Source organism: Pseudopipra pipra, chromosome 18, assembly GCF_036250125.1.
Source record: "Pseudopipra pipra isolate bDixPip1 chromosome 18, bDixPip1.hap1, whole genome shotgun sequence".
Taxonomy (NCBI): domain Eukaryota; kingdom Metazoa; phylum Chordata; class Aves; order Passeriformes; family Pipridae; genus Pseudopipra; species Pseudopipra pipra.
Window position 1 is genome coordinate 5,466,804 of NC_087566.1, and position 14,910 is coordinate 5,481,713.

Genomic DNA, 14,910 nt, shown 5'->3' on the forward strand with positions numbered 1-14,910 from the left:
TGGATGTATCTATCAACAGTTTCTCATTCATGCAGGAGAGACATTACATCATAAAAATCACTCATATGCTAGACAACTAAGTTTCAGAATGGTTGTAAGTCAACAGCAGCAAAAGCAGGAACTATTCACAGCAGGTGCAGACAGAACGAACCCATCCATAAAATATCTCAGCAAACGATTCAAGTTTATCTGAACTTACAGTTTTTCTGTTCATTTCATGTAGGCCTCAGCATCTTATATCTTTAGTCACATTCTCAGTCAGCACAAGCTGGCACATTGCTAATGATGTTGATAAAGCTGTGGTGTTCAGAGCATTTACAGATTTGGTTCCATGTTTTGCTTTCTAAATAAGACTCGCTAACCATCAACACCCAACTCTAGCAATCCTTTCATCCTGTTTTTAGGAAAATCCCATACTAAAACAGATTTTTAAAGAAACAAACCAGACCTGCAGGAGAAGCAGCTGTGCTGGTCTCTCTGGTATGGATGTTACGAACTCCAGATGCTTTGCTCTGCCATAACCATTAAAGCACAATGTTGGACGAAGCAGATGCACCACTGCATTGTAATCTCCTGCCTCATACAGTCGCTGGATCTCTTCCAAAGACTGGCATCTCTCCAGAGATTTTAGGTTCTTTTCAATCTGAAAACATCACAGATAATATAATTCAACTTTTCACATATTTGACTACTGACACTTCTCCCAGCAGTTTAGCTATAGAGCTACCTCCAGGAAAGAAAACACCTACCATGTAATACTTCACCCATTCAACAGATTTTTAATGAATATACAGTGTATGACTAAGGCACATGGAAAATGAGAAGGTGATTTGTGACAACCAACATGGCTTCACTAAGGGCAAATCAACCCTAACAAATCTGGTGGCCTTGTATGATGGGGTTAAAGCACTGGTGGATGAAGGAAGACTGACTGACGTCATCAACTTGGACTTGTGCAAAGCATTTGACACTGTCCCAGGCAACATCCTTGTCTCTAAACTGGAGAGACCTGGATTTGATGGATAGATGACTTGGTGGATATGGAACTGGCTGGATATTCACAACTCCAAGAACTGTGGTCAATGGCTCAATGTCCAAATGGAAAGCAGTGATGAGTGGTGTTCCTCAGGGGTCAGGACTGGGATCAGAACTGTTTGAAGTCTTTTCTGGCGACACGGACAGTGGGATTGAAGGCACTCTAAGCAGGTGTGCCAACACCATCAAACCGTGCCGTGTGGTGGACATGCTGGAGGGAAAGGATGCCATCCAGAGAGACCTGGACAGGCTCGAGAACCTGTGCAAACCTCATGAAGTTCAACAAGGCCAAGTGCAAGGTCGGGGCAATCCCAAGCACAAATACAGGCTGGGTGGAAAACGGACCGAGACCAGCCCTGGGGAGAAAGACTTGGGGGTGTTGGTGGATGAGAAGCTCAACATGACCCAGCAATGTGCTATAAAGATTTTAAACTTTATTGCTTCAAAGTCCAAAATCAAACATTTCTACGCTGCAAGAACACATCCATCAGGGGGACTTCATCACAGGAGATTCTGCTTCAAAGTGCACCCAGCTTGTTACATGGAAAACAAACTCCTGAAGTAGAAAGCTAAGTTAAGCAAAGGTGATATTAATGTTTAAGAACAGAAAATAAAACACTGATTCAACAGTCTACTGCAGTCTATGCAGCTGCTTTAGTATTTTTGTTTTGCATAAATGCAATCTAAAGTTATACAGGACCAAAAGATCCAAAAGCTGTAACTCTTGAAAAGGAGAGGATGGTCTTGACATCATCTTCAAACTGTGAACCTCTCCTTTGACTCTGAGATATAGTAATCTTCCATCATGAAAGAGCTAATTCATAAATGACATTTGAAACTGGGAGAGGTGGAGTGGGAGGGATGGAATGGGGAACATACACCTGCAAATTAATTCTTACCTCTTCTAAAGAAACAACAGAATCAACATGCAGGTTAGGTAACCGTATGACGATGCTGCACTCATTGCCAGCTTTAGCTTGTGCTGCAGTGGAGTTCTGTAGCATTTCAGTGCAGATATCATAGTTTTCAAGTGCCTGTTCCATGTCTCCCTAAAGAAACAGTACAGAAGAAAGCAATCAACCACAAACTCCTATCTGACTACTGAAAGTTCAGGTTTCCAAAGCATGTAGAAAAGTTTTAAATTCAATGCAGGCATTGCCAGTGTGATTAGTGCATGTCCTCCCAAATAAAAAACAAACTCATTAACAAATCTCAAATGAAAGCAAAAATACTTAAAAATGCAACATATCTTAGCAATTTAGTTTAAAAACAGGTAAAACAAAACAGAAAAACAGAATTCAGCTTGCATAAATCTGCAAGATTTGTCTGGATTGCTAAAATCCCTTTCCTTTAAAAACATGGAAGACCAAAACAGCAGAAATAACTCTTCCATTTGTGCAAATAAAAACACTGAATCAAGAAACATCCTTATATTCTGCAAAGCCAATGCATTCTACTCGCACCGTGCAACTGAAGTAGTTGCTGAAGTTGAGAGGTGAGGAGAGGAATGCAAGCTGCACAGGCAAAATACAGCTCTGCATATCACAAGAAAAAATGCCAGTAGGTGTGCAGGAACTCTCATTTTTCCTTGAGTAAATTTACTGGAGAGGAATCCTTAGGCAAAAAAAAAAAAAAAAAGAAGAAAAGAAATGGAAGGAACAAGTTAGTTCACAGCTATGCAACTGACTCACATAACTAGCTGACAATTGATTTAAACATAATTAATGCATAAAAAAGCCCTCTTTGATGTCCTGAGGAAGCAACACTTAAAGGGAAAAGAAGACTGGGATCAAATAACATTTCAAATTATTCCCTCAGTGATGTGTTTAAAACCCTCTGCTTCAAAATCTGCATATTAAATTCAACATCTTCAAAAGAGGAATTGTGCTACCTTGAAAAAGCAGAGGGGAGAGCAATAAAACATAGAGTCTGCTTCAGTTAAAAATCCGTGTTTTGGACTGCCTGGGACTTTGATGGTATCCATAAACCCAGGTCCCCAAAAATCTATGTTCTGCAGCTACACAATATGATTCCAAATAACTTTGGCACAAATAGGGTTTTTTTAAGCTGAACATGAGCTAATTTAAACAAAGACTCATATATTAAACATATCTGAATATTTGCTTAGCATGTCAGATCTCCTAACTTTTCCACCTCAACCCTTAGGGACAGTTAATTATATATATAAGAGGAAAATAAAATCACTGTGTTTTGAGCTGATTTTATCCATGTGCTTGAAAAGAGCTGAGATTCACAAATCAGCTGCTTCTGAAGAGCATTGATTTTAATTTGAGAGAAGTTTTATTTGTTAAATCAAAAGTAAAACAAACCTGCAGTGCTAGAAAGCGAGCTTTCAGCCAATACACCCGAGTCACAAACTCCATCCAGCCTTCTTCAAACAAATCTCTTTGTGAAGAAGCAAATGACAGCTGCAATAGGTCTCCCAAAAAATGAGTTCCTGGGAAGTCAGGACCAAACTTTCCATTCACAGAGGCAGCAGGACAATTCCGTGGAGAAACTGCAAATCAATTAATTACATTTTACCATCAAGTTACTAACATCCCATGGAAAGAGTCTGGTATCTCAAAGGTACTTAAAGGCAAACAAATTGATAGACCAATAAAATACAGATCTGGAAGATATTCATTAAATAAAAATAGCTCCAAAATCCAATGAATTCCTGGAAACATTTCTTCATATACCTTGAGTGTTTTTAGAGCCTAAACAAAGAAACATCCAGTGCTCACCTGTAGAGCTCTTCCCTTTTGTCAGTAGCCACTGATCCAATTGCAGTTCCATGCAAGAAAGGCTCATCAACATCATATCCTTCAGAAAAAGTAGGGAGATATCAAAATAAAACAAAACAAAACAAACCCCAAATCACTAAATCTGCAATTTACTTCAAAGAAAACCTTCATCTTGTCCTCTTGGGATTTCTATTCCCAAGCTGTAACTACTTCTTCTTCTGTCTAAAAGCTGTATAAAAAGCATTTGCAAATCAACAGGTATGAAAAAAAACAATACTTAGAAAAAGCATTTAAAAAGATAAAAAAATCTCAGCTCATGAAAGAAGGTCAGATCAACATAGCCTAACGTTAAAAGAATTCATCCATATTTTTGTATCTGGCTGAAATAAAACTATATTAAATTGCTAAATCATGCCAAAAGTTTATTTCCACAATATAGCAAAACTAGTGATATTTGAAAAATAAGAAGTATGTGTTCTACATTTTTTTCAGTATTTATGAGACTGAGTATGTACTCCAGTCTTATCAGCTTATTAATGCTTGCAGGATAAAGTTCAGGAGTATATTAAATTCACATCATGACAGATCTCTACCAAGTAATAGTGAAGAATATACTGTTTTCTGCTTAAATTCATAGGAATAAGGGTTACAGTTCCAGCTGTAAAAACCAGGTGATTGTGAAAAGGTTCAAAAGTCCATATACATTACCAGTCATAATGAGAATCAAGGGAATACATTCATAAATATACTTCCATTTGTTTGAAAAAGGGCATGTATAAGTGAAAAATACACAGAAATAAAAAAGACAAAGGATGTATAAAAATTTAACACCTGGTACATAGAGACACTTTTGTCTGTTTTCTAAATGAAGTCAATGGAACACAGCAGTTTTCAGAATTCATATTTCATTTGCAAAAGAGCAGAAACATTTGATCTGAAAAAAGTAATTTCAAACTGAAGTCATGCCAAAAGGCAAATAACTTCCCAAATGAATACACATTGATAACGTGGGCAGGTTCAGTGGACAAGTATCAGAACTGGTTTTATAATTCAAGAAGTATCATCTTCTGCCACTAAACTGGTTTAACATTAATTTAATGAATTTACCATTCTTCTATTTGCATTTGGGAAATCTACAAATAAAATGGTGATGCTGGGAGGGTGGGTTTGTTTGATTTGGTTGGGGTTTTTTTACTGCAAATTGCAGGTTATCTTAAAACTACCCAGTATTTACTCTATTTAAAGCATCAATGCTGACCTTTAATCAGCCAGTGAGAGCAGAGCAGCCTCTCTACTCACCCGATGACAAAACAAAACTTTGTGTCATATCAGAAGCAAAGGGAAGGGGAAAAAAAAGAAAGAGCAACAATAGAGTAAAGTGGTAAAACATATCTATGTCTGTAGCATTTACTACATCTCTATGCATGTGTGTGTGTTTATACACACACAAATACACGATATATAAGGTACACTTGCATGTAGCATCACCCAGATCTGTCCAGGATTTCTTAGATCAGGAACAGCTCCATGAGCTGCAGGCCACCAGTTTATGACAGGTACAACAGCTGGGACAAGCAGCTCCCCAGACAGAGCTAAGCCAAACTTGTGTCTGATTGCTGGATTTCAGCTGGGTACTTCTGGCACACAGAGAACACCACAGCAGCAAATATGGGAATAAGGAAAAGTGCTGCTTTACCTTGATATGCTGGTTACTCGAGTCCCTCAGTAGTGGATTGGGGAGGCTGCTACTGTGCTTCCTCCAGCTGTTATAGATACTAAGGACCACCTCACACAAGCCAGGAGGCCACTTCACCAGAAACTTTTGGCTGATGACTTTTAGATATCTCATCATCAGCTCCAAGATCCCACCATTGTTCAGGTTATCCAGCAAGAATTCATGAACATCCTGTTTTTCTAGAAAGTAGATAAATACAAAGCCATACATGTTTAAGGCTGAGGCAGATCATCAAACAACTAAGTTTCAGCAGTGTTTTATGCACTAATCTTGCAGCAGTTCTCCTGTGCTGCACATGTGCAGAATTCAGTTATTGTATTCCAATTTGTTTAAATGGGAAACTCCACACAATAGAGCTCTTGCACACAGTGATTAAGGAATGCCCCAGACTTAAAAAAATCACACCTGTTACCAACTGAGATATTTCTATACCATAACATTATACTTTTTAAAATAGCATATACTTCTGTATCTTCTAGATATGATAGGAAAATACAAAAAACAAAGCATACAATATGGAAGAAACAACAGAGAAAGAGTGAGGGGTTCCAGTAGAAATCCTTACCAGATTCCATAAATGTTGTAGAATCAAACGACATTCTGTGTGGTCCAACATGCTGGAAATTCTCCTCTTTGATCTCTGATTGCACCTCATAGTTATTGAAAGGGTCCTCTTCCTCCTCAGGATCTAATTTCCTTAATCTGTGTGAAAGGGGACAAAAACCACAACATCAACAAAGCCCTCGTTTGTTCTTTCCTTACTAAGTGAAACCTAAACATGGAAAGTTGTGCAAATTTTAACAGTGAAAGCACATTAACTGAAGCAAATTCAGAGATTTACATCAAGTTCCCAAATTTTGTCCAAATCAAGATTACTTTACCTTATCCATTTTGACATCTTCATTGTCCTCTAATTCACATTCACACTACGAAAATCTTTCTTATTTTTCAATTTTTATTCAGTAATTTTCACTAAGAGCAATTTTATTAAATATATGAGGAGGCAATGCATCACATCTGCTTCAAAAAATAACACAGGTCTGGTGGTTTTAAGGTTGGGGCATATCAATCAAACAAAATCCCAAACAGCTTCCTCTCTATGATATTCTCACAATGAAGGGTGTTGCTGTACAGTACCTGGAAGGAAGGAACTTCACCAACAGCTCTTGAAAGTCAACCTTCTCCTCTTTTTTACACTTGGTGTTCCGAACTCTAGCAGATCTCCTTTTGGCTGTTTCACCACTATCTTCTGTAATTCTCCTTCGCTTCACTCCTTTCTTAGATTTATCACCTGCAGATATGTCACCTAGAAATATAATTAAAAGAAAACCCTCAAATCTGACAGGTTAAATTAACAAATAAAATGAATTAATTTTTAAAAAATTAATTATACAGCAACACTTGAGGTTCATTGGTTTCCTTCTGAATGTAGTCCCCCAAAAAATTAAAAAAAAAAAAATCACTAATTATAAACTGGCTATGGCATTTTGTATAAAAATGCTAGTCTGAGGAAAGAAGGAGCCATAATAAAAATCCTGCACTTCACTATTAATTAGAATTCGTTATTTTAGTCTTCAAGAAGTTTCTGAAATGGGAACCAGAGGAGCCTGCCTTTAACTCCAGAAACATCTGTAAATTCCCATGAATATCAACAAAATACTGGTAACCCCTTGATAGCTTTAGATATGTAAATACATATACAACTACACTATAAAATATTCAAACCTCTCGCTACAGTTTTCAAATAAATATAACTGACAGCTCAGTTCTCTCAGGTTCTCAAAGTGACACATGAGCAAAAGAAAATCCAGTCACCTTTTTGAAAGACAGCTCATTCATTCTAAGGATCTCAAGGCCCTTCCCAACATTAAAAGCTTGATATGCATCACTGCTGGGATGGAATCACAATTCTGTTCTCCTTAAAGACTGAAAAACTGAAGTGAGAGTCAACAGCACAAAACCAGAGGAGGTCAGAAACTCCTGCACTGGAGGAACAATCAAGAAAAACAAATCAACTTGACTCTCAATTCCATTACATAGGAAAGTTAGTCCACTGTCCTGAGCACTGGTCCTATGTCTCAGTCAGGAACCAATGGTTTTCAGACAGCTTAGGTGGCTTTTATTTTCTAATGTGAAGGGTTAACAGATCTTAACTCTCTAGAGCTCAACTTCCCTTTTTTCTATCAGATGTTATACACATTCTGAACAGGTTCTGAATCCACAACATGCAGTTTAAAGACAGCATGTCCCAAAGCATTCTGGAGTGCTTTTAATACCCAGATAAGTAGGAAAGAGATCTTGAATCTCAGACTGAAGTACCTTGCTCACCTACAGTAGCTCCTGGTTCCAACGAACTCTGACTGTGACTTGGAAAGTTGGGTGTTGTTGGAGTGTAAGGTAACACAGGATCTGGCATTGTCATCACTGGGTTAGTGCTGACAGGAGTTGGTTGAATAACACTGACAGGAGTAGAGGTGGGAGAAAGGATCAGATGCTGGACTGGGTCTCTGTATTCTGAGAGATCAATTCTCTTCCCCAGACTGGGCCGAGGAGGATCACATGTTGTGAGGTGCTGATACATGGCAAGTAAAGCTTCTCCCAAACACTTCCACCTGCACATGGAAACACAACAGCATCACGGCATTAATTCTTGTCACATTATTTTCTAAATTATATTTACAGCATTTTCTCCAGTAACTCAGAGATAGCAAGAGCAGCTTCTCAGTGGGAAAGCAATACACATTTGAGTGTCAAAAATCTGCCCCATGACTAGAAAAGCTGGAGAATATCTTTCTGTGTTTCCTGTCATATGGAACGTGACAGGCCTGGAACAGAGGTCCTTAGGAGCTTTCCTTCACCACTCAGCAAGCAAAAGTTTTCAGAGGAAACTGGTATACTGGTTGCAGTAAGAAAGAGATGGGAGTCACTAATGTGCCTAATCTCAAAGAATGTCTATGCAGTAGTTGCTGAGGGAATTACTCTACACCAAACCCTAAAACCAGTAAAAAATGTAGTGTCAAATAAACAATTTTCAGGTTCTGCATTCAGTCAACAATAATAAAAGAACTCACCCTCATCCACAACTAGGAGCAACTTACCTGCAATAGGACTTACATGCAAAGTCCATTAATATTCCAGAAAAATATGTGCAATAAAAAAAACCAAATCAAACCCCAATCCTTCATAATAAAGACATATACAACAACTCACTAGTATCCTTCTATCTTGCTGCAAATAAATACTTGCGATTTTTTTGTTTCCACTATCCCAACAGCAAAAAGAATTTTTTAAAAGCTAAACTTACTTTGAAATTCACATACAAACTGGACATATATGAATAATCCAATAATACAGTTTGAATAGCTGCCAAATCACTCTTAGCTACCTTTTTTTTTTTTTTTACATCACTGGGTTTAAATCAAAAATTGAAAACTGACAGCTATGGGGTTTGTGCTAAAACAGTAAGCACACCAAACAAACCTATAAACTAATAACAAAACACTGGGGGGTTGGTTTGTTTTTACAAGGCAAAAAAAAAGTGTTCTGAAGAAATCTGAAGCTCACCACAGCTGTGACCACACGGGGCTTCAGAGGAACCTTTTGAAAAGAGAAAATACAAAGACATACGTGAAAAAGGGAATTGGCTGGACCAGTCTGAGGTCTGGCTCCCTGTCACGCACCAGCAAAGCTTGTCTCTTCTTACGCAGCTCCAGCGCTTCGTTTAGGATTCTTCCTGTTTCAGCTGCACTCACATTTACATTATGGATAGACATGTCACTAAGAAATAAAGAGAAATGAAGACAAGTTAAAGCTGTTGTTTGTTGGTTGGTTTTTTTTATTGGTTTGTTGTTTTTTTCTTAAAGGCTGGGGGGCATTAATTTCAAATCTCCATACAGTGTAACAAAAATAGTTTTAAAAGAAGGATTCGAATAACATTATTTTATGAACTTTATGGCATGCATATAGAAGTGTTCACCACCAGAAATCTTTGTTTTGAATGAGCAGCTAACTTAGACAGGTCCTGTAAATTTTATAGGCCTTCATTTTCTTTTCCCACTTTCCTCTTACCCACTCATACTACAAAATCCACACAGAAAGAAACAGTCTACTTTGCAGAGCTACACAACTCCAAACTTTTAGCAAAGGTTTTCCATTACATACTACAATAAAAAAGAAATAATAAAGGACTAAAATCTTAACCATAATGTTGCAAAATATCTTCAGAGTTGCACTGGTCTGAAATCTTAATAAAGTAAGAATTTCAGCATCTTGGGTACTAATGAAACATACAGAGCCATCTGACTGTACTCATTTGTCAATAAAAATCAGTAAGACTCCCAAAGTAGTCCCAAATTTGTAACTGCTTGAGAAAGCAGCAATGGGGGGGGGGGGAGTTTAAGGTGGGAGTTGTTTTGTTTTGGTTGTTATTGTTTGGTTTTAATTAGGAAAACTAAAGTGAATGCTGCAGGGATCAGCTACTAATAAGTAAAACAAAGGCAGATGATTATGAGAGATCTGGGTGTGAAAATAAGTGAGCAGCAACAAATGGATCCTTTGCCTCTTTCTACCTCCCTCCAAAAGTTATTATTGAAGAACATTCTGTCAGCAGCACCAACATATAACATTATTATTCAGAAGGCAGGTTAGCAAGATATCACTATCACTTAAAGCATAAGATCTCAGCAGCTTTTTAGAACAACCCCAAACCCAAAATTTACACTCCAAGGGCAGCATGTACTGTAAGACAACATTCACCATTTGAGGAACATCCTTAAGGAGTCTTTCCGGAGGCAAGGCTGCTCCTCAAAGATCTTCTCCTTCAGAACCAGTCCTTTGCTATATAGGCAGTCTTTTTCCAGAGCTTTGCAGATAAAGTACAAACATGCTGACAGAGAAATAGGAATTGAATGGTCAATGGCTGCTTTGGTTCATTCAAAGCTCCCAGTTCTGGGCCTCACATACACCACTGAATTCCACCCAACTGTGACATTTGCATTAATTAGTCCCATAGCTTTGTAATGTGTCAAATAATTATCTGCATATAGTTCAAACAGCCTATTATGTCTTTCCAGGTATTATATCCAGAAAAAGAATATAATTAATTTTGTTTAAACAATGTTTGCAGTACATCTTTCACTTACTTTCAAGACTTCATTCCGACACAGAAGAAATCAGAATCATAAACCAGAATCACAATTATTTACCATTTTTATGTTATCAAATGTCTTAACTGCAGATTCCATTGGTGAAACAAGCAATGTATCCCACCAGGGCTTTGCTCACGTGTAATGACGTGAAGAGAATTAGAACCATTCCAGTGGGACAAACCTAAGGGATTAGATTCAACAATTCTGCCATCTTGCAACTTCTCTCCCAAACTTCCTTTGAATCAGTTCATGCACTGGATATTACTCAAATGTAAAATCTTAAGGTCAGTTATATCCACTGCTGTAACTACAATAAATCATACTCGGCTATGTAGTTTTATAGCCAAAACTATGTAGCTAGAAATCAGTAGAAAGACAAACCTAATATACACTGAAAGGGAAAAGAACAGTCTACAGGGAAACTTCCTGCAGAGGTTCTGATCTAAGAGCTCCAGTCATTTACTTTTAGGGTAACCAGAACTGATATAAACCATCATACTTCATCATGAAATTAAAAAATCTCTATCAGGAAACAGAAGTCTCTTATCATACCCTAACGTTCTGCTTATGCCAGATACCACCCATACAATTGCATCATTACAATTTTTTTATTGGTATGTAAAATTACACATATACTGAGATTTTTTTCACACATCGTACTCACTTGTGTAGTCACTGAGTGTATACAAGATTGTGATAAGGTTATCTAAGCAAGGCCAGTGATCAGGATTACACCTGAGACCTTCTTCGAAAGCGTGACGAGCCAAAGGAAGGCGGATTAGTTTTATTGCCACACGACCAATTTTATACCAGAGGTTGACATCAGTAGAGTCCAGCATTACAGCCTAGAAAGCATAACAAACAACATCACATTCCAGACACACAGATCCACTTGTCTGCAGGGACTGGCACTGCTTTAGTTTTCAGCAGGATCACAACTGCTTTGGGGATTGAAAGGTGGACCAGTTATATCCCATATAGGGTCAGAAAGTACACACTATTCAACTATACATTCACATGATGTATGCCAAGGTGTATGTCTGTATTTTAGAAAGTTTTAACAAATATTAAGGCTCCACTGTTTTATTTCAGCTGCACTGTACCTCCAGATAAAACTCCATGGCTGTCTCTAAGTCATCCCGTTGTGCTGCCAGTTGTGCTAGGTTTTTATAGGTGGAATATTTTAACATCAAACCCGGGTGTTTCAGCCCTTCTTTCTCATCACCAGAAAGCACTGCCTAGAAATAATAAAGTAAATGCAATGTGGGCATTAGGAGTCAGACAAGTAAAAAGGACAGTAAACAACTTGCCAATTGACAACACTGACATTTCCAGTTAGCCAATTAGAAATGAAGACAAGATACAGTAAAAGCAGTTTCTAAAGTTTCTTTCTCTGAAGGTCACTGACCTCTCTCAGAAGACGAATCTCAAGGAGCTCATGATAAGCTTTAGCAGACTCTTCAAATCGGTCATGTTTCTGAAGGTCCAAAGCCTTGTGGTACAAAGCAAAAGCTTCTGCTTCCTGGGATTAAAAAAATTAGAACCTATTTGGTAAGGCAACTTTATTAAATACAGTTATTACAATATACTTACATTTGCTATGTATATCAGTGGTTTCACACTTTTATTACTTTACTGACCTAAAATAACTCATTTGAGTGAAGTTTTAGTTTGCTAAAGGAGAGTCCAAGAGATAAGATAGTAACACAGCTTTCCTAAAAACAAGACATTATGCTAAACAATCTCCAACGAGAGGATGAAAATTCCCATCAAGACAAAACTTCACTAACAAAACAGTGGGTCTACTCACCTGAGCTTCCTTTGTCTGTGTCTTATGACTTTTGAAGGTCCCTTCATAGTCATCCTCAACCGTGGAGCTCGCGTTCAGCGCCGCGATTCGAATCTGCAGTGGCAGTTGGGAGGCAACAAGGAATGTGACATCTACATGTGCCCCAGTTCCCTTTGCAAACTGGATTCTTCTCCCCTTTTTTTTTTTTACTTAAATGTTATAGGGACAATACTGTGAGATCTCTACATAAAGTTACAAGAGCTGTAATGATCAAATAATATCAAAACAATTTCCCACATGAAATCGGCTGAAAAAACAAAATTTCGAGTGTTTTACAAGCAACAGGTTCTCTAGAACAGACATGTGCAATACAGTGTTGGGGTTTTTTCAAATTCTTAAATTTACCAATAACTGCTATCACCTCAAAATCAATGGTCTCATTATGGCAATTTATTCTTGGTCCCAGGAAAAGAGAAAATTCTCCATTTTATTTTTACCAAAACATCTCAATAAGCCCTTACCATGTTCAGAGCTTTTCACACTGTCTTTCTCCAGGATTAAGAGGAGGGGCCTAACAAAAACAGGTCTGGAAAGCAAACAGGATCCGAATATTTACTCTGTTTGTAAAGAAAACACTCAGAAGTAAAGACAAGCTGGGAATACTTTAATCAATAACCAATTAACTGTTCTACTTCACCACCACCCCATGGCAAGAGATAAACTGCCCAACCACTGAGGAACAATAACATGGAAGTGAATTTTAACTAGAGACAGAAAATAAAATACAAAGTTATTAAAACACATTAATTACTTCAGGATGGCTTTCACGACTTTCAGTTACTGTGTAATATTCAGTGAACATACAAGATAGTAACAACATTACAACACAAATCCCTTTAAAGACAAAAGCTAAGCCCAGAAATGGTTCTTGAATACTCTGACACTTTATGAGCATGAATCGTTATAGCTTATGAGTTTGTCTTCAGTTGCTTCAAAACAAACCAATCAACCAAAAAACCCCAAACAAACAAACAAATAAAAAAAAGAAGTTTTCCTCCACCTTATCTACAGCACAAGCCACAGCCCTTACAGAGACCTACAGAACAGGAAAGTTAAAAAATGGAGGGTTATCTGTGTCAGACTGACTTTGCAGCAGGCCATGGAGGCTGGGGAACCCATTGCTTAAAGCACCATCTGCACTTGGAAATTCCTCTGATTAAAGCAGTTTTCATTACTGCCATCCCTGCTGGAACAGAACCAGTGTTTATAACTCACTTGTTCTTTCTGAATACACTGACCAACCTCTACAGACCACCTCTACTGCAAAAGCAAGTTGTAGCCATTGCATACACACTTGGGTATACTAGATTTATGCAAACAAAAGAAACTGAGCTTTTACTAACCAGTATTTCTTCATTCTGAAGGAAGGATACTAATATTTCCAGTCTTTTTACCAATGATAAAAAGTTTAAAGAGGTAAATACGCATTTATAATCTGTAAGCAATTTTTCCTCATAACTAAGCCCATAATTTAGATTCAATTAACTGCTTGAAACATCATGTTAGTAAAGGCAAGAAAAAAATGAAAAGAGGTCTGTGCTGCTCTTTTAGAAAAGCTTCACTGCTACGTGATAAAACCTTCCCATCAACTGAAACAAAAAGATGACACATACAAGACAGGCTAAAAACAGTCTTTTATATGGGAGACTACATTAATAGAACAGTAAGTCCAGAATTAACCACAGCAGGAAGCAGTGGGAGTTTTGAACTATAAGCTGAATTAACTCACACATCATCATGATTAGTTCTGGGTGTAGACAAAATAATGCTTTGACAGGAATTTCATTCATTCAGCAATGATCATTTGCTTGCCCATGCACCACTTGCTTTCCCTGCCTGCAGCTAAATCAGACTGACAACTGCACAGCAATAAAGCATTTTTCTCTTTAAGTCACTAAATAAACATTAATAAAACTTCCAGTCTCTTTCAGGACAAAGACTCCTTGTCTACTTTACATATGGAGAAAATACATGCACAGAGATTGGTGGTTGCCTCTTCCAGATGTATCGAATGCTACACATTTTGTCAGGAAGTGCAGTTGCTCATGACATCTAAATAAGTTTGTGTGATCCCAAATCAATCACATATTTAAACTGAGTGGCTTGAAGTCCACTCACAAATATGCCTATTCAAAAACATGCCCAATCTTGCTCAAGGTGGAAGTCACCAGCAGAGACTGTGGTCAAGAGTTAACTTCCAAGGTCAGACTGCCAGGGAAACCACAATTACAGAAAACATGGGAAAACAATTCTAATTCTACTTATTATTTATACCAGAACTTTGTACCATACAGGAACTCAGTAACAAATACTTAGCACCTCTCCTCTCTGGTATTTACAAGTTGAAAGTGCATAACCAAACAGAACTGTGTAATGCTCCTGAAAAACAGGGAAAGG

The 14,910-nt window shown here is 37.7% G+C and overlaps 1 protein-coding gene across 6 annotated transcripts in view; it reads right to left on the bottom strand.

Annotated features, from left to right (window-relative positions):
* CABIN1 (calcineurin binding protein 1) overlaps positions 1-14,910 on the bottom strand; it is a 110,590-nt gene that overhangs the window by 94,717 nt on the left and 963 nt on the right. For 2 of the 6 annotated variants that reach the window (XM_064674731.1, XM_064674729.1), the window contains exons 1-15: positions 12,975-13,185; positions 12,475-12,567; positions 12,073-12,186; positions 11,768-11,902; positions 11,329-11,509; positions 10,273-10,402; positions 9,145-9,294; positions 7,846-8,129; positions 6,655-6,823; positions 6,083-6,219; positions 5,479-5,696; positions 3,783-3,861; positions 3,366-3,553; positions 1,935-2,084; positions 449-643 (exon numbers count right to left, since the gene is read on the bottom strand). In XM_064674731.1, coding sequence (XP_064530801.1) covers positions 449-643; positions 1,935-2,084; positions 3,366-3,553; positions 3,783-3,861; positions 5,479-5,696; positions 6,083-6,219; positions 6,655-6,823; positions 7,846-8,129; positions 9,145-9,294; positions 10,273-10,402; positions 11,329-11,509; positions 11,768-11,902; positions 12,073-12,186; positions 12,475-12,567; positions 12,975-12,977 — 2,226 coding nt within the window. In that variant the 5' untranslated portion in view covers positions 12,978-13,185. Of the gene's footprint in view, positions 1-448; positions 644-1,934; positions 2,085-3,365; positions 3,554-3,782; positions 3,862-5,478; positions 5,697-6,082; positions 6,220-6,654; positions 6,824-7,836; positions 8,130-9,144; positions 9,295-10,272; positions 10,403-11,328; positions 11,510-11,767; positions 11,903-12,072; positions 12,187-12,474; positions 12,568-12,974; positions 13,191-14,910 lie in introns of those variants that run through there. The other 4 variants (XM_064674730.1, XM_064674727.1, XM_064674728.1 and 1 more) reach the window with 3 other exon arrangements.